Raw genomic sequence first — 25,304 nt, forward strand, 5'->3', positions numbered from 1 at the left:
TTAAAGTTAATTTCCATATGCTTGTGTATGTTGCTGCTAAAATCCAGTCCGATGATGATAATTTTATTAAAGATCTTAAGACGTAGAGGCGCTATTCAATCTGCAATGGTGGAAGATGATTTATCTTGGAAAGTCGTAAATCTGCACACAAAAAGAAAAAGCTTATTGAATTAGCTTTGGCCAAATCCTTCAATGTCTTAGCCAGGTCATCTTTAGAACAACAGTAATAAAGAAGATGTAATAAATGATTAGAGTGTGATACACTGTTTTGATTGGTCTGGCTTGGATTTGGTCAATAGATAACCAATCTGGAGATGGTCAGTCTGATTCCTATATTGTCAGCATATGGCTGATCTGGAGATAGTCGGTCTCGTTCTAATATAGTCGGCACGGGGTGGATCTAGAGATGGTTGGGTTAGTTTTGATCTAATCAGTGTGTGGCTGATCTGGAGATCAATGATGATAGTGTTAGGAGCAACGAGATCCAATTAGATCTTAGGATCGCCGGCAAAGATCGCTCGATCTCTTCATGAAGTTCGACCTCAAAGTCAATGAACTCTGGTTGGTCTTGCATTATCTTGACAACATCCGACTGTGGCACCCATAGTGATCGGATTTGTTGTAAGCTTGGTCCATAGATCCAACCTTTGGAAGATCTTTCCAATGGGTGAGGGCTCCGGCAACGGGTGTGGCCGTAGACATTGTCGGCGATGGTCTCAGCATAGCAATGGACGGAAGCATAGCCACAGAGCAGTTAAAATGGAAGATTTACTTCATGGGATCAAGCATAATCACTTTTAAGAAGTAGCAAATAGCTTTTTCGAAGCGATTGATGGAGAAGACCTCGTTGCCCTTTGCTTTTGCTTAGTCGGCCATGGGAGTTCAAAAGGAGGAGGCAATTAGGCTACCCTCAAGTACTTGAAAGGGATAAAAGAGGCTATAGAAAATAAGTGAGATCATGGAATTTCGAAAAGACCAAATCTGAATTTTCAAAGAGAAGAGAGAGCGAGAGTGAGGAGATATAACCCTATGGAATGATAGGCTGTTGCCTTTTCGAATGTCAGACGAGGGCCCCATACTTTGGTCGGCCACAATTGGGAGAAGAGGAAAGATCCAGTGGGATGTGTCCCTCTTCCTTTTGTTGGGTGGAAGAGGATGAAATTTATAGTATAGAGGACTCTTCTCAACACCCTATATAGCTATTACTTAGGCAAAATATCTAGATGGGTAAAGACTTGATTTATTGGGGCCTATCTTCTTCAGAGTAACCGCTTAGATATCTGAATTTGTTTGAAATTGGCAAATTGCCCGCCATGTGTCCCTCCACGATAGATGGGTTAATTATATGCCATATCAATACGTATGTACACGCATTTTTCGTATAAATAGGATAAATAGACCACTTCTAAAACAATGAAATGAAATGCCGAGGTTCCATCTTTCGAACGAATCCGCCGTGGAATGATAGCTTTACGATCGGTGCAGGAGGATGAAAGATCTCCGGTGGGGACTTGTCCGGGTCTTCCTGCCGCCGATGCAACGAAACCCTCTTCCTCATCCACCTCCCTTCTCTTCAAACCACCGCCCCGAGAAAAAGACCGGAAGGCTGCGCTCTACCATCTCTATTGCTAGTTTACTACTCCACCCAAAATCCCCTCCTTTGTAAGCCGTTCTTTGAGCTACGTCTAGACCGGAGGCTCTTAAGATTTGCCGTGCGCTTTCCTCCCTTCTCTCTCTCAGCTCTCTAAGCCCAAAGGTAGCAAGGATTGTTGCCACTATCTGCTATCTGTGGATCCCATTTTTCTTGGCGATCATAGAGAATCTTACGAGCGAAATTCGAACTGTCAAAGGGATCGCCGCCTTGGAGTAGTGACGGAGTCTCATTGTTATCTGTGATCTTTTCGTTCCGGTGAGGCGTGGTAAAGGAGGTACGATTTGATCTCTTTTCTCTTTTTCTTGCGATGGTTGCAAATCTGATTTGAATCCCCATTTATTCTTTGACTCTTTACTTTTCTTTATATGGTAAATGATCTAACCGGAAGAAACCTAGCATGTTTGTTTGGTTTGGAAAGACTTTCTTTTGACAGGATTCTTGATTTGTAATTGTAACGGCCTAGGACCTCATCCAAAAAAGCTAGCCGGAAAGTATTATTTGGACTCAGCCCTGCATAAGTTTTCACAAAATCGATAGGACTACATATACACTCGCATGGATCCTCAAATATTCCCTTCGTTTAATCCCGGCATCCCTGCCAGTTAAAGATTCAAATTCATGTATCTATTCATTAATACCATGATTGGCCCGTGGTTACTCCTAGTAAACCCGTACTACAATATCTCCTAGTTCACATAGGCTATAGGCTGGACTGACTCTAATACCATTTGTAACGATTTAGGGTCTTTCTTATCCAAAAATAGGATTTTGGCCAACCCATTGGATACCCAACCCGACCTGAATGGGATGGGTTTTACTCGACCTATTTTTGATTTATAGAGTTTTGTTTTCATATGAATATGATAAGAAATCCATGATGCGAGATCCGCATGAACAAGGCTGTTCTCACTCTGTTCAACTCCTAGGGCCCATAAGCTTCTTTTCCTCTTCATTTCATTCTCTTTTTCAAAGATCCATGGGGAAGAAGAGCATTTGAGGGAGATTTGTGAGATCCGATCCGACCCGATCCGACAACACCCGAGGCAAGGCCGGTATACTCGACCCAACCCGAGAGGGTACAGGGCGGATATGGGTATGGATTTTTTCCATGACGAGATAGGTACAGGTATTGCTTAATCCGACCTGTTGCCATCCTTATGCAGAAAGGCTAGCAGGAATGTATTATTTGGTTTCTTTGATCTTATATAAGTATCTAAAATCTTTCTAGCAAATAATCAATGTAGGACTAAATGCATGCTCCCACAGATTCTCACAGTAATTGAAGCCCATGGTGCGTTCTTGAGGAACGGCACATTGTCGACTTGAATAGTGTGGGTTTAAAATTGAATCAAAGTTTTGAGGCTGGAAGGAATGCTAAATTAATTTGTAATTATACAACTTAAATCTTTTTGGGAAAAATGTTGTTAGGTTAAAGTATATGGGAGTGGTAGAAGAGCCATTGAAATGAAAGGGGCAATCATAAATTTTTGTGGAATTGAAGTCTAAAAGCAGCAGGTGTTATAGTAAACAAGTTTGTCTATTTTGCTTGAGGGTGGGCCAAAGTGCTTTTAAGTTTACCTAGTCAAGGATTGCTCATGCAATGAAAGAATGTAAAATTGAAGCTATGAAGGGTTCGAAGTGGATGCGTAGATTGTGAACCTAGTGTGGAATAAATGTTGGAAAGTGAAAACTTGAAAGTGGTAGCAATTGATTTGGAGTACTATCAAGCACTGTGATATTTAATGATGTCCCAAAAGTCTTTAAGACACTTATATTTAATGTTGTCTTGACTCTTGAGTCATCAATCAGTCAACATGCTTAAACTGTGAAAATGCTTAATCAATGCCACTGCTAATGAAAAGAGGATAAAGAAAGAAGGAATTAAAATTTCTGTACAGTTGTTCTGAGTATCATTTAAATCATGTGCATTAATGAGAATTATTTTTTTAAAATAGTGAGGGATTCAAACTTTATGACATACAATTCATTGAACAAATGTGCATGTAAATTTGATTTATATTTTAACTAATTAAAGTCGCTGGCAAACTATGCTTCCTGCTTTAAACAAAATACATCATGGAAATCGAAAAAATTGCATTTAGTAGATGCTCATAAATCTTGGTTTTTCTTTAGCTGTGCTGCTGTTATGTCTTTTGAATTAAAAAATTGCGAACTTTAATGTTTGACAGACTATCAGAGATATATTTATTCATAGTCTTTTGTAGGTGAATGATAGGGTTTTTAACTTGTTTAATTAAGAACAATGTTCTGTCAATGTCAGTCATTTTGGTAGATAACAAAATAAAGCAACTATGCAAAAGGATAGCAGCTCCAATGACACTCCATCAAATCATCTGGGGCGGGTTCGGCATCGGAAACGCTCAACTGAGGTTAGTTACTTGCTTTTCTTGGTTCATTTTCTAGTTATTTTTCTTATTCTATAGTCATTTGTTTAGAAACCTGGATTTTCTTTTGATTCTCATAAATGAGTATTTTGAGGATTCGACAGAACTAAAACAGCTACAGCTTAGGATTGATTTATTAAACTTCATGTTTATTTACACCACTGAACAGCTTATTGATGGATTGAAAATCATTTTCTCTTTCCTAGTCTAGTTGGCCATTGTCTTTTTACGATTAACTTGCTATATAGCCTTTGGGCTACTCCGTTGTCAGCCATTGTTAGAATGATGAGTAATAGTATAGCTTCATATGCTGTTAGGTGCATTGGTTGATGATTTATTTTGGCAAATGTAGTAAAATTTGATTAGTTTAAGCAGGTGGATTGTTGGACTGCTGCAGTTGATGATGGAACATATAAAAATAAATAATTCCATTGTTTCAGGTTTCTCAAGATGCAAATAAAGCAAATGGGGCAAATTTGCTTGTCAATGACCGCAACAAATACAAATCAATGCTTATTCGTACGCATTCATCATTGTGGATGATAGGGGCTTTTGCATTTATAATCTACATGGGTCATCTATATATCTGGGGCATGATTGTTGTCATCCAAATCTTTATGGCAAGGGAGCTGTTTAATTTGCTTAGGAAAGCTAATGAAGACAGACAGCTTCCAGGTTTCAGGCTTTTAAACTGGTATATCTTCGTTCTATTTGATTATGTTTCCATCATGTTCGGTAGCCAGTGTTAATCAACTGAATTATGTTCCTCCCACCCCCATCCAAAAAAAAAAAAAAAGAAAAAAGAAAAAAGAAAAATATTGAATGAGTGCTTATTGGTTTGAATCAAGTCTCATTTAATTTATCCATTCTCCACAGTGCAGGCATTTTTTCTTCACCGCAATGTTGTTTACTTACGGACGCTTTCTCAGCAGACAGCTTGTCAATACTGTTACTTCAGATAAATTGCTATATCAGCTTGTGAGCGGGCTTATCAAATACCAGATGGTTATCTGCTATTTCCTATATATTGCAGGTTATCATTTTTGTTATGTTCTTTTATCATATATGAGCATATATTGTGATCACATTCTAAAGATAAAAATTCAGGAACCATGAACTTTGTTTGTGCCTCCTTGTATTACTGAAGGTTTTCTCTGTTCTTCTCTCCTATCATTTTGTATGAAACCAGGACATTGCTGGTTCATCCTTCTCTTATCTCATGGCTTGTTCAATTGCTTTAGACTATTATGCAGTTTCAATGTCACATTTTAATTAACAATGTGGAGGGGAATGAATGAACATGTTGCAAAATGATGTAGCAGATCAATATGTGATAAAATATAACTGATTTAACATCATAACAGAATAACTTTACGAGGAAAGAAGTTCTGGAAAGAGACAAAATTCTTTATTCTAATGAAGTTACAAACTAGAGTAACTTCTGATTTTAGAGGCAACTTCAACAACAGACTCAACATGGGGTGTTTAGTTCGCGACCGGAGTCAGAATCAGAATCGAAATTGAAATCAGAATGGGAATCAGAATGGCCATGCTCCACGTAGAGTTTGGATCATGACCGGAATTGGAATTAGAATCGGAATGGAGATTTGAATCCTTAGGGGAGAGTCAGGATTGGGTTTTAGAGGGATTGGGCCATTCTCATTCCGTCTCAGAATTAGAATGGGACTCCCCCCAACTAAACGGTTGGAATGGGAGTCATCCATTCCAAGCCTCAACACCCCCGACCAAACACCCCCGTAAATATCATGATGTAATACCATAACAATTAAGAGTGTCATTGCTATATAAAATTAATCTAGTGAAAATAATCCACTCTTTATGATTTAAAGAAAATGCAAAGTACAGAAGATAAAGTTACTCACCTTCTTCTCTAATTTCACCAATCACTAGCACTAAAGATCTTTTATTTTTATGAAAAAGTGCAAATAATGAAGATATACTGGAGAAATGTTGCATTGGTCATCCATTTTTGTGATGTATAAAGGGAATGGACTAACTTAGCTTCTTGTTTTTTCTATTTTTTTCTTTTTTTTTGGTGATTTGGTGTTCTTCTTCTTCTTCCTTTTTTTTTTTTTTGTTGTTGGGGCTGGGGGGGTGGGGGCGAGAGGAGTGTTGAGGCTTAGTTACTAGAAAAGTGGGTATGATGTCGGTATGGGAAAGCAGGTCTCTTAAAAAAAATTTAATGAGGGAACACTTATGTAGTATGTGTGGTAAATAGTTTCCAAGGAGATTCAACAGCAGTGGCACCCTCCTAAACAGAATATTCTTGCTAGCAAGGGTTGAGGGATCAAATAGACTGCCTAAGTTATAATAGTTCAAAGCGGTAATTATAGTTTTCATGTATTATTCTACCAAAACATTCTTGAAATGCTTGCCTTTTTTGTAGCTGTGGATGTTTCAGATTATGCACAGAACAGCGTTGTTCTTTCATTTTCTTTTTTTTTTCTTTTTTTTGCTTAAACTTATTCCTTATCTTATTGGTGTCCAGACCTTGTTGATCCAAATTTAACAGGGCCTATCTGAATTTAAAATGTTGCCCTAAGATTACTACCTTTTTTTATTTTATTTTCCTATATGTACATTCATACTTTAATGCATTCCTTTAGTTATTAATCTTTGTCTATTGGTGGCTTAGGTTTTGTATGGTTTATTCTTACACTAAAGAAGAAGATGTACAAGTATCAGTTTAGCCAGTACGCGTGGACTCACATGATCCTTCTAATAGTTTCTGTCCAGTCCTCTTTCACTGTCGCAAATATATTTGAAGGAATATTCTGGTAAATAATTATTTATCCCTTATTTATGATGTGAATGAGCTAGAAGCTTGTTCTAGTCAACATCATTTGTTTCAGATCTGTAGTACTTCATCATTGTGCAAATTATTTTTTGAAAGGCATGACTTTTTTCTTTCTGTAATAGTGTGCTAATTTTATGAATTATTTGATTGTTCAAAAGCCAGCCTAATTATGCCACATGTTTATAGTTTTAATCATCAATGAAGTGTATAGCTTTTTCTTCTCTCTCATGTTATGTTTTATGATCATAGATTTTCCAACAAGAAGGTATGTGATGTACTTGCATATGTCTATATTTGAAAAGTATTATGTTCTGTGGAAGGGTCCTCATAGTAGGTTAAATTGAGGTTAATCCATTAAGGTTTCTAATAATTTGAGACTCAGGAGGCATGGTACTAGTGCTGGTTGTTTTTTTTTTCCTTTTCTTTTTAACTCCTTTGACTCTCCATCTCAATCTACATCTGTTGTATCTACCATATTATACTGTACCAGTAAGGCACCAGTACATTACTGAGATTCGCTTTGGCTGACGCACCCATTACGAACCCATTCCACACGGTTTTGGGTGATGCCATGGCTGGGGAGTGAAAAAAGTGTTGAGTTTGTCTCAGTATGGGGTGCATATCATACCATGCTGATTTTATCATATGGCTGGTAATATGTTAATCAAGTTCCCAGTACCAGTTTTATGGACCTATTCTTTATACTGCTTTAAAAGAAGGTTGTGAAGAAATATTTGTAGTGCTTTATTCTTTTTGTTTGATTTTTTTTTTTTTGGCTGCTGCTCTGAAAAAGGACCAAGCAGTGAAATTTTGTTCGTTTGAGGATGGTTTACTTTATATTTTTCCTTTTAGATGCTATGTCCTGTAGCAGGCTTTTTATTATTTTGGCTTTTCTGATATTAATCCAGATTATCCAGTTATATTAAACTACCTTGTAGTAAGGATGGATTTATTTGCAGGTTTCTTTTGCCAGCGTCGCTTATCGTCATCAATGATATTGCTGCATATTTCTTTGGATTCTTTTTTGGGAGAACACCTTTGATCAAACTTTCTCCAAAGAAAACTTGGGAGGGTTTCATCGGTGCATTAGTCACAACCATGTTCTCCGCTTTTGTGGTAAGCATCTTGTTCCTGAATTATAAATCATGTCTGTTCTCTTATATACTGTATATATATTCATATAGACAAGCACATGCACACACAGGTATGATCTCTTTGTTTGTGCATCTATGCTAGCCTTGTCTATTACACTGTTGTTGAGAATTATAAGTTTATAACTCTCTACACTGGGTCAACTAACCATTACCTGATGGCATGGTACCTTTTTCCTTCTTTCTTTGTTGTTACAACAAGAGTTCTCCAACTATCAGACAGCAAGCACTAGTCCTCTGAAACCCGACCATAAGTTTATTCAATATTTGTTCTAAAATTTATAAAAAAGAATATATATTATGCCAGGATGCAAGCCTTAGCTTGGAAACTTCTTGAAATTTGAAATTCCGAACCAGCATGGTATTGAGCTGCTGCAAACAGGAGAGCCAGATATACAGTAAGCTAAGTTCATATAGTTGTCTAACAGTTCTGTTGCTTGCAAAGCTGGAATTAGCTGAATATCACTCCATCAGCGCACCCTTATGTATATGTTAACAGTTACACAAGATTGGTGGTTTGAATTTTCACCTCCGTTTGATATATATGCCAGAATGTTTTCTCCTGTCTCTTCATTCAAGTATGAACACTTACACTGTTGCCACTGAATTTGAATTTCTCATGTCTAGCTGTTTCAAGGGAGCTGTTCCTTCAGTTTCTTCTCCTTGTTAAATTTCAGCCCACTCAATAGTCAATAATGATGCTCATCTCCACTCCAAATGTTCAGTTGTGCTGAGATACTGCCCTGTTCCTATGCACCTTCTCTTGTGATTCTTTGGGTTTTGAATCGGTGGGAGTGATCTCCATTAATTGTACATAAAGTATGATTTGCAGACACATTTTCTGGGTTCAACTATGGTTAAAAGACCTAGAAAGGGCAGAGGATTTCGGGAGACATGCATCCATGGTTAGGGTGCATGTCGTTTCTTGCAATACAAATTATATGATGAACATTGTTTTTCAAGAATCATGTGAAGCATAATGGATGTAATTTTATTTAAAAACTGAAATATCCATAGAGTCAGTCATTTGAAACTTTGCAAAATTAAGGTCACTGACATATCACTCACCCTCTCTTCATGGCTTTGTTTTCCAGTTTCCTTTTTATGAATTTTGGACCCAAGAAAATTGCTTTTTGCCTTAATGCTGTCCACCAGTTATAAAAAGTCATTTCTATTGCACAAGTTGGTGATGTGTGCCTGTGTGCTGTGGAGGCAGCCAGTATTCTCTTGTCCAAGGATTGTTTATTGTTAAAGTAAAAGTTTGTGCTTACTTTTTATTAGCTTGCCATGAACATCTCTCTCTCTCTCTCTCTCTCTCTCTCATGCACACATGTAATGCGCACTGGTGCAAGGTGCACATGAAGTCAGCAGATTTTATTCCTGTCCTATGATTGTTTCTTGTGATTTTCTTGGAAATAGAGACTTGTTTTTTTGTCACTTAACAATTCTTTTGAATTACTGGTCATGAATGTTGTAGAAGATTTTGTTGTCTTGCAAAGAAAAATGGTAATTTTCTTTTGAATGTTTTTAGTTATAAGACTTCTTTTCTGTGCATTTAAGTTGCAGCAAAAACAGTTTCACAGGCAGATGTGTGACCTTATGTTTGATCTTTAAGCATGTTTCGCTTGATTTTCATTGGTAATTGTGACCTGTGATCTTATTTTTTGTAAATAACCTGCATTCTAATGGATGATTTTTTCCCCCTGTTGTCCTGAAACATCCCTATGTAATAAAGGTTGTATCTGGCCATCCATATAAAGAAGTTTGGCAATTTTTCGTTGCTTAATTGATGCTGCTTTTGAAAGAATTCACCTGAATTCACCTTCAAATTTGTCAAACTCTCTTTTTTTTTTAATTCTTATAATAATGACTGAAGTATCTGAATTTGATGAAGGTTGTATTTTGTATAAAGTTGTTGAGTAATTTTGGTGGTTAATTTATTATTAAGCTTGAAAGAGTGCTTTCAAATTTGACAAAGACCAGTATCAAGTGGAGCTATTCATCGAGTTAATCAACGTGTCTATGTTATCATTCTTACAGAACATCTCCTTACGAAACTCATGAAGTATGAATCAACGGTATCAACCCTTTTATTATTTTCATGGTATAGCATGCATCATTGATAATCTAATGCTGGTTGTTGCCCCCTCTACAAACTTTCCTGGTCCATGATTTATTGAACAAAATCCAAAAAAAGAAAAAAAAAAAAAAAGAAAGAAAACGGATGACCATGTGATGTGTCTGATTGAATGAAGGGTGATGGTTCTTAGTTCTTACAAGTGTCACTGGAGCTTTCTCTAAAGTGGATGATCAGATCATTTTTTCTCACAAGGCTCTCTCACCTCCCCTGGATTTTAAGGTCCCCAATGATTGTGCCCTTTCGCTGAAACCAGTACCATATATGAAGAAAGAGGCAAGTTTGGCTTGTTATGGCCCTATTGAAACATTCTAATCGACAAAAATAAAGGGGAAGCGATAAAGATGGACATAAAAAGCAGGCATGAAGAGAAAAAAATGGACCTGTATGGGTTCTATGATATACATTTCAGCAGAAATGTTTGTAACTTTATCTTTTAATTATGTCGTTAGTCATTTGGATCTTTCGCTCCAAGCAAGAATTCCAATTGCCTCTTTGCTATTTGCAGACAGGCTGTTCTGGTACTAGTGCTGATGGATATCACTATCTAAAATTCATTCATTAATGTTTATGTTGGAGCTTGACGTACAAACCTCTGCTATACTGTGTATATTTTCCGGACATTTTCCTTTTTCCTATTATTGGTGCAAATGCTTGGACAGCTTTATTAACAGTTGCAGAAACAAAGAATATCACCAGTTGCAAGTTGGTACTTGAACTTAGGTTTGATTTGCATTTAATCTGTCAAATAGAGTGGACATTTCCTTTCCTTGTTCTCTCAATGCAGCTTGGTTCATTATACAGCATATCTTGGACATCTTACATGCTTTTTATCATTAGACATAATGATGACCGTTCAAACTTCAAAATATGCTACCCTGAAATGTTCAAACTTCTTCTATCATTTAGCTGTAAGCCCGTAACCATTCAAAAATTGCTAAAACCACATACAAACTGAACGAAACATACTTGTCTGTTCATAACACATTATAGACAAACACTGAAATTCAAAACCATCCTCTTTGAGCTAAAAAACCAAATCATTTTAGCAAATTAGCTCCTGGAATCAGTCATTATGGTCATCGATAGTTGAAGATAATCTGCAAGGAAAATAAATTTTGCTATAAAGACACCATCTAAAACTTAAGAAATTGCTTAAATAAACTTTTACAGCATTTCAATATAAGCCCTGAAGTATAATGTGAATCCAGGAAACTCAAAAAACAACCCCACATTAAGGTGCATAAATTTGTATCAGCCCTTCAGTAGCAAATGTTTCACATTGATTGGTATTTTAGCCTCTTCCTTTTTTCTGGGTCCTGCACTTGAGCACTCCTTGCCATTTGTTTAACTTCTCTTTTCCTTGAATAATGGTGCAAATGTGTAAACGTGCAGGTGCACATTAATGGTGATATATTTTTAAGCTTATGTGTGTTTTTGTGATTATATTTGAATAGATCAGCTTTATATAGATACGTCCATCCACAAACACCCCTTTTTTATGTACTCTTATATATTCTAAATCACAAATCTGTTCTATATGCTTTGTGCAGCTAGCAAATCTAATGGGTCGCTTCCAGTGGCTAACATGCCCAAGAAAGGTAACCTTTTCCTTTGTAATCATTAATGATTCCATATCCAATGTTGTTGGTTATCTGAATCTCAGAGTTGGAATACTTACAGGACTTGTCTACGGCATGGCTTCACTGTGATCCTGGGCCAATGTTTAAACCAGAATATTATTCTTTACAGGGATGGGTGCCTCAATGGGTGAGAACTCTAAAAACTTAAAATTGATTTCATTGCATAAATTTATCCTCATTTCAAATTTTCTTAAAATAGATTTTTTTTTTTTGGTTTGATGAAAGGGCAATTTTTTTTCCTTCTTTTTAGCCATGAATGTTCTTAACCCTTTTTTTTTAAATGCTAAAGCAAGTGTTTATGGAACTAATTTTTAATGCTGCTTCCATTTTGTTCTTGCTAAATGGATGATTCTTTTTCCCTTCTTGGTCTTAACTATGGAATATATTTCATTTCTAGAAAAGACCCATGTCATTGGTTGACGTGTCATTATGATATTTATAAGCAGTTGTTTATGCTTTAAACCTATTTGATCTGCTCTTTTTATTTTATAGATATGATCATTCTTTTTCTTACAGTATTAGTTAATTTGATTATCTTTTTTCAATTTATATCTAATATGCCCTTGTTGTTCCTGCAGTTTCCTTGGAAGGAAGTACCAATTTTGCCTGTGCAGTGGCATGTTCTTGCTCTTGGTCTATTTGCATCAATAATAGCACCATTTGGAGGTTTTTTTGCAAGTGGTTTCAAAAGGGCATTTAAATTTAAGGTGCTCATTTTTTAACTGTAGGACTAAATATTTGAGAGAGTTGGAAAAATAATGACATCTTTTTTCCTTTCAATAATTTTAGGATTTCGGTGATAGCATCCCTGGACATGGTGGAATTACTGATAGAATGGATTGCCAAGTAAGTTGATGGGAATTTTAGATACTACTCAAGTATTAAACATTTTAGTATATTCTAGATCATGAAAGTATGAATAACACTGAAAAAAAATTTAGCATATGATATTTATGTTTGCTTCTAATCAACTATTTTGGCAGTTGTGATATTGCTTATTCACAGCTTTTCGGTAAAGCAAACAACTGGATTCTTGTATTATCATTGTAACTGTATTACCAGTTTGAGACTAAGTACACCAATTTCATTTAAGCACTATTCTGTTGTTCAGCTACTGGGATTCTACATTTTTATTGGTAGCTACTGAAGTGTTTGGAAGCAAGATTTTAAGTCCTGATGGGATAGGGGGGCATCTCGGCTGTCCCGTCCCGTTTCTGTGAGAAAATAGGGCCGGGACATGGTCGGGACTACAAAACCCATCCATGCGGGGAGAGAAGAAGAAAGAGGAAAAAAAGAAGGAAAGATGAAGAAAAGAAAAAACTGAAAGGAAAGAAAAATAGGAAAAACGAAAGGAAAAAAGAAAAGGGAGAAGAAAAAGAAAGGAAAGAAAGAAAGAAAGGAAAGAGAAAGAAGAAGAAATAAGAATAAAGAAAGCGGTAAGAAACAAAAAAAAAAAGGGAAAAGAAAGGAAGGTAGAAGAAAATAAAAAAAAACGTAGAAAAGAAGAAAAAGAAAGAAAGAACGGAAAGAAGAAGGGGAGAGAGATGACGGATATCTATTGAGACTCATGACTGGAACTATAACTGGGATGGGGCGGGACAATAGGGTGTCCCGTTCTGTGGAGTATTTGGGACACCCCTGTCCTATGATTTAAAACTTTGTTTGGAAGTAAATCTCTTTAAGTCATCCCTCTCTACCTTAATCCAACTCTTCCTTGGTATCCAATGATGATCTCTGTTTATGCTTAATTTGTTCTGTACAATGTGTATGGTCTGGGTGTTTTCCATTGCATTTTGCTAATTGTAAATGTTTCCAAGTTCAGCAAGTCCATTGATGGACATGAGTTCATTGTCATGATGCACCAAAGGGCTGCAGGGATTTCTCTTAGATATAATCTTAGTTAACTTGCTGTAATTTTGTTCTTTCATAACTAGTTATTTTTAGTTTCTAGTCGGTTATTTGAATTGAGAGTGGAGATAGAAAAAAAAAAAAAAAAACAGATCTTATTTAACAGCTTGCTGGGCATAATTTTTACATAATATTTATCATGGTACTCTTCATTCTACAGCAACCATGCACCGTGCATAGGGTTAATTTTGCAATTAATTAAGGGGGTGTTTGGTTGGGGGGAGTAGGGGTCTGGAATCGGAATCAGAATGGGTGACTCCCATTCCAACCGTTTGGTTGGGAGGAGTCCCATTCCGATTCCGATTCCGGAGTGGAATGGGAATGGCTCAATCTATATAGAACTCAATCCCTACTCTCCTCTATGGATTCAAATTTTCATTCCAATTCTGATTCCGATTTCGGTCACGAATCAAACGCTTCGGGGGATTTGGCCATTCCGATTCTGATTCCAAGCCATTCCGATTTTCATTCCCATTTCAATTCCGGTTGCGAACCAAATACCCCCTTGGAATCGGAATTGAAATCGGAATGGCCAAATCCCCCAAAGCGTTTGGTTCATGACCGGAATTGGAATCGGAATCGGAATGAAAATTTGAATCCATAGAGGGGAGTAGGGATTGAGTTCTATATAGATTGAGCCATTCTCATTCCACCCCGAAATCGGAATCGGAATGGGACTCCTCCCAACCAAACGGTTGGGATGGGAGTCACCCATTCCGATTCCGATTTCAAACCCCCAATCCCCCCAACCAAACACCTCCTAAATGGTAAGGGCTTCTTTTTGTAAGAAATAGGACTTTTGGATTCTGTGTATTGGAGGTGTGAGACCTTCAAATCCTAGGTGTGATTCTAGGTCTCAGAAAGAGTACAGTGGCATCTTTCCTATTTCGTTTATTCTTGTGTTAACTTTCCATTTCCTTTTTTTTTCTGTACATCTGGTTCTTCCTCCCTTGTTTTCCTTCCAAGCATCATTGCATCAATCCTTGAACCTAGTTCTATTTATTTGTAGTCAGCTTTCCTGCAAGATTTAATCTTTACAGCACGTATCTGTTATCTAGCAGACTTCTATGCAGTTGCACACCACATAAAATCCAGACTTTGGATCTGTAGCCCAAAAACAAGGAATAAGAAGTCCAGACCTGGACCTGAATGGACAGTAAAGCACTTAAATGTATTCCTAACCAATCGGAATCCCTCCTATGTCCTAATTGGGCATTAGTTTCATATATTTTAGATTCATCACAATCAATTTTGAATTGAGATTTCGACCCTCATACTTTAATTTTAACTAACATTTAGATCATAATTAAATTTTCAGAAATCTATTAGTTAATTTTTATCTTAAACCCTAATAGGTCCTGTTCAGAGACTGTCCTACATCATCCTTTCAATGTTTATAATAGTGTTTTCATTTTGTAGCACACCCACTATTGTTTTTCATTAGTTCTCTAGTGGAGTTTATGTCACCTTGTGTACAAATTTAATTGTACTTGTCCGCCAATATATAAGTAGTCACTATGAAGCTTTTATACTCTGACGGCCTGACCAATGACATTTTGCTGCCAATCATGGGGATTAACCAATCTTTCAGCCATATGACCAATGTGGAATTGGGAAGGAAAAGAGTTGCCGCGTAAAGATTCTTTTTCTATCTTCTTTTTTTCAGTCTTGCAAAGAATAAGGTGTTTTACAAAATTATGTTAGCACATGTTTGATTTCATCAAGATCATACAGCAATGTTGTAGTCAAGTTTAGATGATTGCTACAATAGATTGTATATGAAGAACCAAGTTTGATCGAAATGAATCTATTATTAACAAGGTAATAAAAATATAGAAAAACAAAATTCAATATTCTTGCTTTAATTCATCCTGTTGCTGTTGATCTAGATGGCTGCACACCAGAAACTTGAACTGAAATGCACTGATGACATTATGATTTTCACCATTGCCTGGTTGCCGTCCCAGCAATTAGGGGTAGACATGACCTTTGATAATTTTTTTGCACAAAGTGGCTGCTCACCCCTGCCCTTACACTTGTCAACCCAAGCCTTTTATTATTGCACCAAGCAGCGGCCCCTATTGACTGCATCATAATTACATTTCCGAAATATTTTGGAAAACAAGTATTGTTACATGGCCACTATTGTTGATATCTTGTACATAGTTAAATGCTATATGACAAATATATTCTAATAAATTAATGATGTGCTAATTTGTATATTTTTTGTTAGATAATTCTCTGGTTGCATGTTTCCTTCCCATGAAATAAAAGAATAGCATGGTATTGTTCTGTTGAAAAAAATTATGGCCTTTTTGCCTGTCCATATTTCATTCACTTGTTATGTTTTATATTATGCCTTAAAACATAACCTCTGCGCGCACATACATGCATACCCTGTATGCCTATTTGTAAACAATTTTCTGCTTGCATTTTGTTGTAGATGGTTATGGCAGTTTTTGCGTACATATACCATCAATCTTTTGTGATGCCTGAGAGCTTTTCGGTTGAAATGATTCTGGACCAGGTATATTTTCTTCTTACATTATTATTATTTCCATAATCTGCTTCTCTCAATCAGAGACTGACTGTGGATGTGATGCAGATACTAAGGAACCTTACCTTTGAGGAGCAGCAAACTCTGTACGAGCAACTTGGGAAGATCTTTCAAGACAGACAGGCTATGCCACCCTAAAACCATCTGATTTACTTTTGTTAGTTGCAGTGCTTGTGAAACGGTGTGCTCTAAATATTTGATCCATCAACATGGTTTTAAATGCTTTGTATAGCTCCTTAAACCATGTCAATTTGATGAATCTTTAGTCTTAGAACCCTTGTATGGTCTTGAAACCGTCCTTGCGCTTCAAGAGAAAAATGAACATTCCATTCGAAACATGCGTGAGAAGGCTTACTCTTGCATCTTCACGAGGAAAGATAGACAGAGAGATTAAAATCAGCGAATTGATTTTTTTTTTTCTTTTTTTTTTTCTTTTTTTTTTTGAGACTGTCGAAAATTGCGGTAGATGGTTTACCTGTGGGAAAACTCGAGCCTGGGAATGCATGTAGAGGATGCTATCAAATGGAGCGTTGGTGGATGAGCTCCCACATTGGACGGCAAATAATTAGACGTGCAATGCTCGGCGCGTAAATGTGTGAACTGCTTGACCATTGACTGGAGGTAGGTGCCGACGATTTAAATTTGAAACGGCAGAGAGAGAGAGAGTCCGTTCAAGATAAGGTACAAAGTCAGACCACCATCCATCCATGACATACAGCCGGCCGCAGCAAGAAATTCCCTGGTTCCGGATGCAACATAACGAATTCCGACATTATTTTCTTGCCAAACACTATTAATTAAGAAAACGATCGCACGCCTGACGGAAAAGCCCGCTGGCCCCTGGGTTCTGGGTGCCCGGTCACAAAAGGGGGGCTGCGGACGCCAGAAGAGACGAAACCCGGGGGCTAGGGAGGGAGTCTCCAGCGACTTCTTCCACCACCCCACTCCACACGGCCATTCAAAACGTCGGACTCTCGTTGATTCCGAGCCATACAAACGAAGGAGCCCCACAACAAGTCAACAGCGTCCGCATCCATCCCGTAATAAAAATTAGAAACATGGAAAAAAAAAAAAAATCAATCCAATCCAGAGGGGAAAGAATGAGGAAAAAAAGAACTGGTCTTTGGGCTTAGGAATTCCAGAATTTATTATAGCATTATTACATGGTAGGTATGAATTCAACTAGAAGCTACTCGTAAACCAGGCCATTTATATCCCAAGAACTCTAGGAAAACCACATGTTGCTTGGTACGAGGGTGGCATCTTTAGATACATACATATAGCTTAAATTTTCTCAGAGAGAGAGAGGGAGAGATGGAAGGAGGCATGCCGTTCTGGCAAACCCTGATCCTCTCCTCGATCTTGGGATGGGTGCTGGCGTCGTCGGCGTTCGATCTGACCCGGAGGGTGAGAGCCCTGACGCAGCCCTGGGTCACCCGCCGCGTCATCGTCGATACCCCTTCCATCCTTCGGTTGCAGGTGAGCTCTAGCGACCAATCGACCCCTTTTTCGCCGATTCTGAGGGCGTCTTTGTGCGAAAGTTGGGATATTTATTGTGTTTTGGGGTTCTTTTTTTTGATTTCTTGAACAGAGGATTCAGCATCGCTTCTTGGATAATATGTTCTCGGTGCTGTCCTGCGTCGTGTCCGTGCCCTTTTACACCGGATTTCTTCCTCTTCTCTTTTGGGTATGTTTTGGATTCTCTATTTTTCTCTCCATTAATTTTGGTTATTTTGGGTAAAAACGATTCATTCGTCTTATTTGCTTTCGATAATTTTGTAGAGTGGGCATAGCAAATTGGCCAGGCAGATGACCCTGTTGATGGCTTTCTGCGATTACATTGGAAACTCCATAAAGGTAGTAGATTAGATGCCTATTTGAGATTGGTCTCGATCTGCGATCCTTAGGAAAGTCATTTAATGCATGCGTTTTTTTGGTTCTCTGTCTTCTTTTTGTTGAGTTATTGATCTTTTGATTGTCGGATTGTAGGATATGGTATCGGCTCCAAGACCCAGCAGTCCTCCTGTGAGAAGAGTGACTGCTACTAAAGATGAGAAGGAGAATGCCATGGAATATGGATTGCCTTCTTCACATGCTCTCAACACTGTTTGCCTCTCCGGGTATTCTTTTGCTTCTATTAGTCATCTTACCTGTCGATGCTTGTTGTTCCCTTCTTTTGCATGTTATGATGTAGAGATTTTGTCCGATACATAAAGACAATGACCGAAGGCCACTGAAAGCTTTTCCATCAAGGCCTAAGGATGTTGTTGTTGGGAAGCTGTAGACTTTGATCGATGAACCTAACTAATTCAGTGTATCACAAATATGATTCCTTCAAGAGATCGATCTCCCTAAGTTGGCCTTGGTCTAATGCGATTGACTACCTAGAAGTCCAGTTCCCAGAGAACAATGTCCAACTCTTCTCTATCCACGCCAGTTCTGCACTCTTAGGGCAGATTGAACCATTTAAGCTCTATCATTAACCAACACAAAATATAAAATCTCAGAAATTAGAGGCAAGAAGCATCAATTTGGAATCAACAATTAATTTTGTTTGGGCTCTATGGGCTACAACAAGAATGATTGGCAAGAAATTCATCCAAAATATCTCCTTAAATGAAATCTCTTTGCCAGCTAAAAATATACAAGTATATTCCAATTACACTGATGACAATGCAATGCATTTTTTTAACTTACATGACTAAGTTACCTTCTGGCTGTGCACTTAGAATGACCTTTTCTAGATGCCTAATCAATGTGATTATAACATATTATAAGTGGACAGCCATTTTAACGCAGTCTGCAATTATTATGCTTTTTCGTCTCATCACTGGCTGGCTACACTAGTCTCAGGTGAGGTTTCCCCCCCTTTTGCTAAACATAACTCAAGGTTGAATTGGCAGAGGCAGCAAAGGAAGGAGTTAGATCAAGTCTGAGGCAGAGATGGAAGAACTGGATCATGCTGAACCTTCTAGACATGTGAGATTGTCCACTGGAAGGTGGGGAAGGGGGAGGAGTGTTGAGTAGTAGTGGGAGAGGTAGGATTTTATATGGGGGGAACATTAGCCAGAAATGTTTAATAAGTATAAAATGGTGAATAAGTATATTAATTTGTATTTCATTTTTAAATAATATATAATAAATTTTATCTAATTTCTTAGTACAAACTTAGCAAACGATACAATGTTAAACATATTTGCTATATGAGGTTAATCATGAAAATCAACCGATGATTTTTTTTCCTTAGTATGCGGTTTTTTTCACCCGAAGAAAACTTAACATTAATTGCTTACATGTTCCAATAAATTACTATTTTTCAGGGAAAAGGTATTATCTTTTATCCTTAATAGTTCAACAAATAAAAAATTTCAGCATATATTGAAATATTTGTTTTTTTTTTTTAAATTCTTAGTGGTGATTAATCAAATTGATAAAATGATGCAAACTCCAGTGTTAGTTCTTTATATTAAACAGGCAAAACAGCTATAGAGACATCAACAAAAAAAAAAAAAAGAGGCTGGCAATGAATTGTGAGATTTAAAAGAGATGGGATAAAAATGTAAGAGAGAGAGAGAGAGGGGAAGTAGTGTATCAATTCATCCACCAAGGAGAAAATCTCAGAATTATGATACTTAGGAGAGCATCTTTTAGGTCCAGTTCTTGGAGAGTTAGTGGGGGTATGGGTGCATGAGAACAGGAGAAATTTTAGGTATTTTGTTGGTAAAAGATATTTGCTCTTGGTTCATAACTGTTATTACAAATGCCATGATTTTTATCTTCTAAATCATGGGAATTAGATTAGGAAAATAAGAACTTGAAAAATAAAAGTTTTAGAAAAGTTTTATAGGTGATATAGATACGTTTTAAGTACGCGGTGATGGAAAGAAACCAGGTTATGGAAAGGAGAGGGGCAATTAAAGTCAATGGGACATGGAGGGGACAAGGCCAAGTAGTTGGAGATGTCTAGGCAATAGGAAAAGAGCAGCATACTGGGAAAGTTCTAGACTCAAGCGGGGCTATGGCCCCCTTGCCTTCAATAGGGCTGAGCACGGGTCGGGTTGAAAGAAAAATTTGATCCGACCAAATCCAATCGGATTGAAGAAAATCCAACCCGCTGCCGACCATTTATCATATATAAACCGTTTGAAACCAAAGTTAACGATTTGTAGCGGGTTCGGATGGGTTGTGTCAGTTTGGGCTTCAATATTGATCCAATGTTGATTTTAAACATTACAAATCAATACACCATTTAATTCATATAGAAACTCGGATATAATAATTTCATAACATCCATAAGTTAGTACATAACATGTCATAATTATCAATTTCCAATTCTCCAAGTAGCCTAAATATTGAAAATACTATATCGGTCGATCGGATTCAATTTCATACGGATTAAAAATGCAAAAACCGAATCTGATTGTAATTAACTGAATTTTTTACGAATAACAACCCGATTCAAGTTCGGTTTCATACGAGTTCGGTTTCATACGGGTTGGATTGGATGGGTTTCTTTGGATTTTGGTTATTTGCTCAGCCCTAGCCTTCAATGTAGCTTCACTTGTTGTGGAGGTCTCTTGGTATTGGGCCGAAGAGAGGTTAGGGCTAGTGTGGTGAGAGGGGATTAGGATCGGTGACATGCATATCTCCCTCCTGATGGGCAAATAATAACTCGACCGCTGGATTCTATTTGATAGTTGAGTAACTTACGTCTTATACTTGAATATGCAATATTATGCATAGATTCTCTTATCTTGGAATACAATTAAAGACATATTAATTATATACTAAATAAGCTGATGATAGATTATATATAGATGTAATTTATATTTATATTTATATTTATATTTATGTTTGCATTTTATTTATATTCATACATTTATATTAAGCTGAATCTAGATGAACATAAGCAAGCTGGACATAGCTTATTTTTGTTTGTTTATGTTTCAAGCTCAGGATCTGGACTCTAGCTTAGCTTGGCTACTAGCCAAACCAAGCGAGCCATGTTAAGCCATTCCGACAAGGTTACAGGGTATGAAGGAATCTATGAGAAAACTAGGAATATGGCACTATGTAAATGAAAGAAACCATATGAAACTTGAACAAATGCGGATGAAAACAAAAATGCTCTCATTGTCTTTGACCCACTTGGAAGAGTTTGGAGAAGGGAAACTCTCAGGGGACTGTAGACTGGACTGCCTATGTCGGGTGCCTCCTCATTTGATTGGCCTAATACTGCTTGTCTAGCCTCCTTTCAACATTCTTTACCAAATTGATAATAACCACCTTTTGCATGTGACAATTGACAATTGTTTATGCCTTCTCCAAACTGTCAAAACTTGTAATGCTTCTTCTAAATAATGATAGGTCTTGCAGTAAAGAGCATGGTTTTAAGTCCCGATGGGAAAACGGGTTACCTAAAACCAAAATGGGGCAGGACAGCAGGGCATACTCTGTGGATAGACCGGAACACCCCTATCCTACGGGATTTAAAACTTTGATCCAGAGTAATTAAAAGTACCACTTTCACAACCCCCCACCCCCCTGCCCACAAAAAAAAAAGAAAGAAAAAAAGAAAAAAAGAAGAAGAAGAAGAAAAAGAGAGCAGTTTCCACTTGACAAAAAATATAAACGGATGAAGTGCTGGTAATTCAATTTTTAATTCCTTCGTGTTATTTCTCTCTTATTGACTTACTGATTTGTTGAACCATTTGCTTTTTAAAGCAATAGTATAATATGCAGAAATTCAGTTATAGATGAGTTGAGTGTGGAAAGGAACTTGTCTAACATTTGTTATGCTGGTTTGTGGATGTAGCAGATATTTGCTGCACTATGTTCTGACTCATGGTGTTCAAAATGGTGTCACGGTTGCTGTTGGGTTTGCTTTAATTTTCACACTTGTCATGCTAATCGGCATAGGTGAGTTTCAACCTCTTTTTAGATCTGTTAGCAGATGCTTGTCAGTGTTTGATATTTATGTTGATGACAGGATACATTTAAGGAGACAGGTTTAAATATAGAAAGAATTCTTTTTTATAAAGGGGAGGGAGGAGGAATTACTTTTAATGGTGTTTGTGATTTCCATTCTCTGTGTTCTACTTCTGGATGTATAAACTTGGTTTCACTTCTTTTTGTAGGGAGGATATATTTGGGCATGCATAGTTTGATTGATGTTGCTGCTGGGATCAGCTTTGGGCTTGTTATCCTTGCCTTTTGGTTGACAATCCATGGATTTGTTGATGATTTTATTATATCTGGGCAAAATGGTATGCAAATTAAAAGTTTTGTATTGTTTATCATCAAATGCCTTGTTTGTGATTGGAAGAACATCTTCTTTCAGCACTGTGCACAGTTGATGATTTTTTTTCTTTTTAATCTGATTTGCTTTGCAGTTACGTCCTTCTGGGCTAGCCTTTCTTTCCTGTTGTGTTTTGCATATCCTACTCCAGAATTCCCAACTCCAAGCTTCGAATACCACACAGCATTTAATGGTGTTGCCTTCGGAATCGTAAGCATCAATTTAGATTTCATTTAAATCTATTTTTTTATGCAAACCCTTAGGTTTCTATGGTAGGATGGTTTTCATCATGTCTAGTAGGTGTAAGAATAAGTATGAACCAATTCATGTGAGGGAACCATTCCTTCGTTAATCAAAGGGAACCATGTGGGACTATCAGCTCACTATTGTGCTGGGCATTTTAGCGAACCACTTATTTTGGGGAAAAAGAAACAACTACTGTTTGATGAAAGTATAGGTACCACTATCTACTTCTCACAATTCCTCGAGTGCAGCTTTTTTCAGGTTTGAACTGTCCACAATTATATTAGGGCATATCTAGATTAGTTGATAATAAGCAAACCTCTGCTTAGTTCTTTCTTTCAGGGGCTTGGAAACAAATATTGGGAAGTCGATGATATTATATATGAAACCCCCAAAATACTTGGGGCAAATGTTGATTCAAGGATATCCCTGTCAGGCATCCAGCCTGCCAACAATCGTCACATTTTATACCTGTCACCCAGACTGACATAAACTATGATATGTAGTCTGCCATCACCCTTTCAGGCATCCATTTTGCCTGCACTTGTCGCATTTCATATGCATCCCCCCAGACTGACATAAACAATGGTAGTAAATGTAGAAAAAAGATTGAAAACACCTCTATTTGCTCTGGCGCTAACCTTCTCTACTGTATTTTTAATTCTAGAGGTGACAATTTCATTCTCTTCTCACAGCAGTGAAATTTCTATTTGCTGATTAATCAAATTGAGAACACTTAATCTTAATTTTTTCTTTTCTTTTTCCCCCTTTATCATTTAGGTGAGTGGAATCCAGCAAACTTACTTTCATTTTCACCATGACGGCGTACCACACATATTTAGCCCACAGCTACCCCTTCTTGTCTTCTTGGGAAGGATGTTGGTTGGCATACCCACCATACTCGTAGTGAAGTTCTGCAGCAAGGCCATAGCCAAGTGGTTGCTCCCTGTGATGTGCAACACTTTGGGCATCCCAATAGTGTCCTCATGCTATGTCCCAGCATTGAGAGGATCTGATAGCGGTAAGAGCAAGTCTGATGGTAAGCAATTGGGTTATCTTCAGAGAGTGACTTCTTTCTTCCCTCGGAAAGCATATGATGTTGACACTGGAATAAGGTTTCTCCAGTATGCTGGCCTTGCATGGTCGGTGGTGGACTTGGTTCCATCACTCTTCTCTCATCTAAATTTGTAGCAGGTATACGTACTCTACAAATGAGAGTTGTAGCCTGTTTCGATTCGCAGTTTCTCACATTGCTCTTATGAAGTTGTAAATGAAATCTTTTGTTGATATTGATTTTGTAAATTATTGCCTTTCAAATACGAGTTATCTGTGCCTTAAAATGGTTGATGCATTCTGATGTCCTGTACAACCAATCAGGCCTTACTTTCTTCTTGTGACCATCTTACTGAAATGGAATAAGCTGCTACATAGGCTGACCTGAAATTTATGAAAAAATAATCTCTGAGAGAAACAAAGGTCCCATAGACTGGCTGGTAAACCTGCTGCAACAAGGAGAGTTCCATGGTTGGTGTGGGGGGGGGGTACCCTTTTAGTGCGCCTTATACAGCCTGTAAGTGGGATACTGGTATGATTTTTCCCTGGACTGGTGTGATAACTATAATAAGCCTTAATGGGAAGGGAGGGGAAGAAGGCCCTCAGTTCGGTTTTTTCTTTATGATATGTAAAGAATATATCTAAATTTTGCGGGGTTTTAGATGCCAAGTATACTATTGATGGAATATCATGCATATAGACAAGAGTTGCGCATAGGAATTATAATGGTGTTTTGGACGTTGCACCAAGATAAGTACCTTTCAGAGGATCCAAATAGAAGCGTATAGCCACATTCCAAGTGGAGATTCTTTTTCCTGATTATCTTACCTGTCACTGCTTGATTCCTAGTGGAGGAATAATATCCTGCGCCATGTGCACCATGTCTATCACGTCATCTTATTCTATAGTGCATCACATCAATCACATCATTTTATTTCTGCGAGTCTCAATTATCATATGCTCATCTTGATGATTGGATCATACAAATAAGACAAGATGATTGGTATTAGAGTTTTTTATCAAAATAATTTTATTAAAAAAATTATTTATAAAAATAATATAATTTTTAATTTATTTATTAAATTAATATAAATTTTATAAAATATCATTTCAAATGACATTTTATAGTCTTCACATCATCATTTTTTTTCCACATGAATGATGAATAAAAAAAAAATTAAACTTGTCATTTTAAATGATATTTTTGGAAACACCATTTTCATTTTTGAAAACATCATTTCAAATGACATTTTCAAAAACATCATTTTAAATGACGAGTTTAATTATTTATTTATTAAAAAAAATAAAAAAATTATAATTTTAAATTTTTTAAAAAAATAAAAATTTAATTTTGATTCAAATAAAAATCGTCATTTCAAATTAGTATCTCCATTTCAATTTTTTTAAAAAAAAAGTGTAAAAAAAATAAAAATATCA

General features: G+C 37.0%; 2 protein-coding genes across 4 annotated transcripts; both read left to right on the forward strand.

The window, feature by feature from the left end:
* The first annotated feature begins 1,574 nt into the window (after positions 1-1,574).
* Positions 1,575-16,609, forward strand: LOC105046454 (phosphatidate cytidylyltransferase 1). Of its 2 annotated transcripts, XM_010925051.4 has the most exons (12): positions 1,575-1,928; positions 3,936-4,044; positions 4,500-4,753; positions 4,941-5,092; positions 6,716-6,857; positions 7,837-7,993; positions 11,719-11,766; positions 11,849-11,935; positions 12,387-12,515; positions 12,598-12,654; positions 16,160-16,243; positions 16,322-16,609. In XM_010925051.4, exons 2-12 carry the CDS (start codon positions 3,967-3,969, stop codon positions 16,409-16,411), a joined length of 1,278 nt encoding a protein of 425 aa, XP_010923353.1. In that variant the 5' UTR covers positions 1,575-1,928; positions 3,936-3,966; the 3' UTR covers positions 16,412-16,609. The 2 variants fall into 2 exon arrangements, with proteins under 2 accessions (XP_010923353.1, XP_010923354.1); XM_010925052.3 differs by lacking the exons at positions 1,575-1,928; positions 3,936-4,044 and having other exon boundaries at positions 4,609-4,753; positions 4,936-5,092.
* A 744-nt stretch (positions 16,610-17,353) lies between these two features.
* LOC105046453 (lipid phosphate phosphatase delta) lies at positions 17,354-24,133 on the forward strand. Of its 2 annotated transcripts, none has more exons than XM_010925049.4 (8): positions 17,354-17,752; positions 17,865-17,960; positions 18,056-18,130; positions 18,263-18,393; positions 22,092-22,192; positions 22,411-22,539; positions 22,666-22,781; positions 23,595-24,133. In XM_010925049.4, the coding sequence occupies exons 1-8, from the start codon at positions 17,588-17,590 to the stop codon at positions 24,003-24,005; spliced, it is 1,224 nt and encodes a 407-aa protein (XP_010923351.1). In that variant the 5' UTR covers positions 17,354-17,587; the 3' UTR covers positions 24,006-24,133. The 2 variants fall into 2 exon arrangements, with proteins under 2 accessions (XP_010923351.1, XP_010923350.1); XM_010925048.4 differs by having other exon boundaries at positions 17,375-17,752; positions 22,089-22,192.
* Positions 24,134-25,304: the final 1,171 nt, after the last annotated feature.

This window comes from Elaeis guineensis, chromosome 6, assembly GCF_000442705.2.
Source record: "Elaeis guineensis isolate ETL-2024a chromosome 6, EG11, whole genome shotgun sequence".
In the NCBI taxonomy this organism is placed as follows: Eukaryota; Viridiplantae; Streptophyta; class Magnoliopsida; order Arecales; family Arecaceae; genus Elaeis; species Elaeis guineensis.

Coding starts and splice junctions, on each gene's coding strand:
- LOC105046454 (XM_010925051.4), top strand. CDS start 3,967: ATGCAAAAGGATAGCAGCTCCAATGACACTCCATCAAATCATCTGGGG. Junction 7,994..11,718: donor CCATGTTCTCCGCTTTTGTG/GTAAGCATCTTG, acceptor TGCTTTGTGCAG/CTAGCAAATCTAATGGGTCG. Junction 12,516..12,597: donor AAAGGGCATTTAAATTTAAG/GTGCTCATTTTT, acceptor CAATAATTTTAG/GATTTCGGTGATAGCATCCC.
- LOC105046453 (XM_010925048.4), top strand. CDS start 17,588: ATGGAAGGAGGCATGCCGTTCTGGCAAACCCTGATCCTCTCCTCGATC. Junction 17,961..18,055: donor TTCTTCCTCTTCTCTTTTGG/GTATGTTTTGGA, acceptor ATAATTTTGTAG/AGTGGGCATAGCAAATTGGC. Junction 18,394..22,088: donor AACACTGTTTGCCTCTCCGG/GTATTCTTTTGC, acceptor TTGTGGATGTAG/CAGATATTTGCTGCACTATG.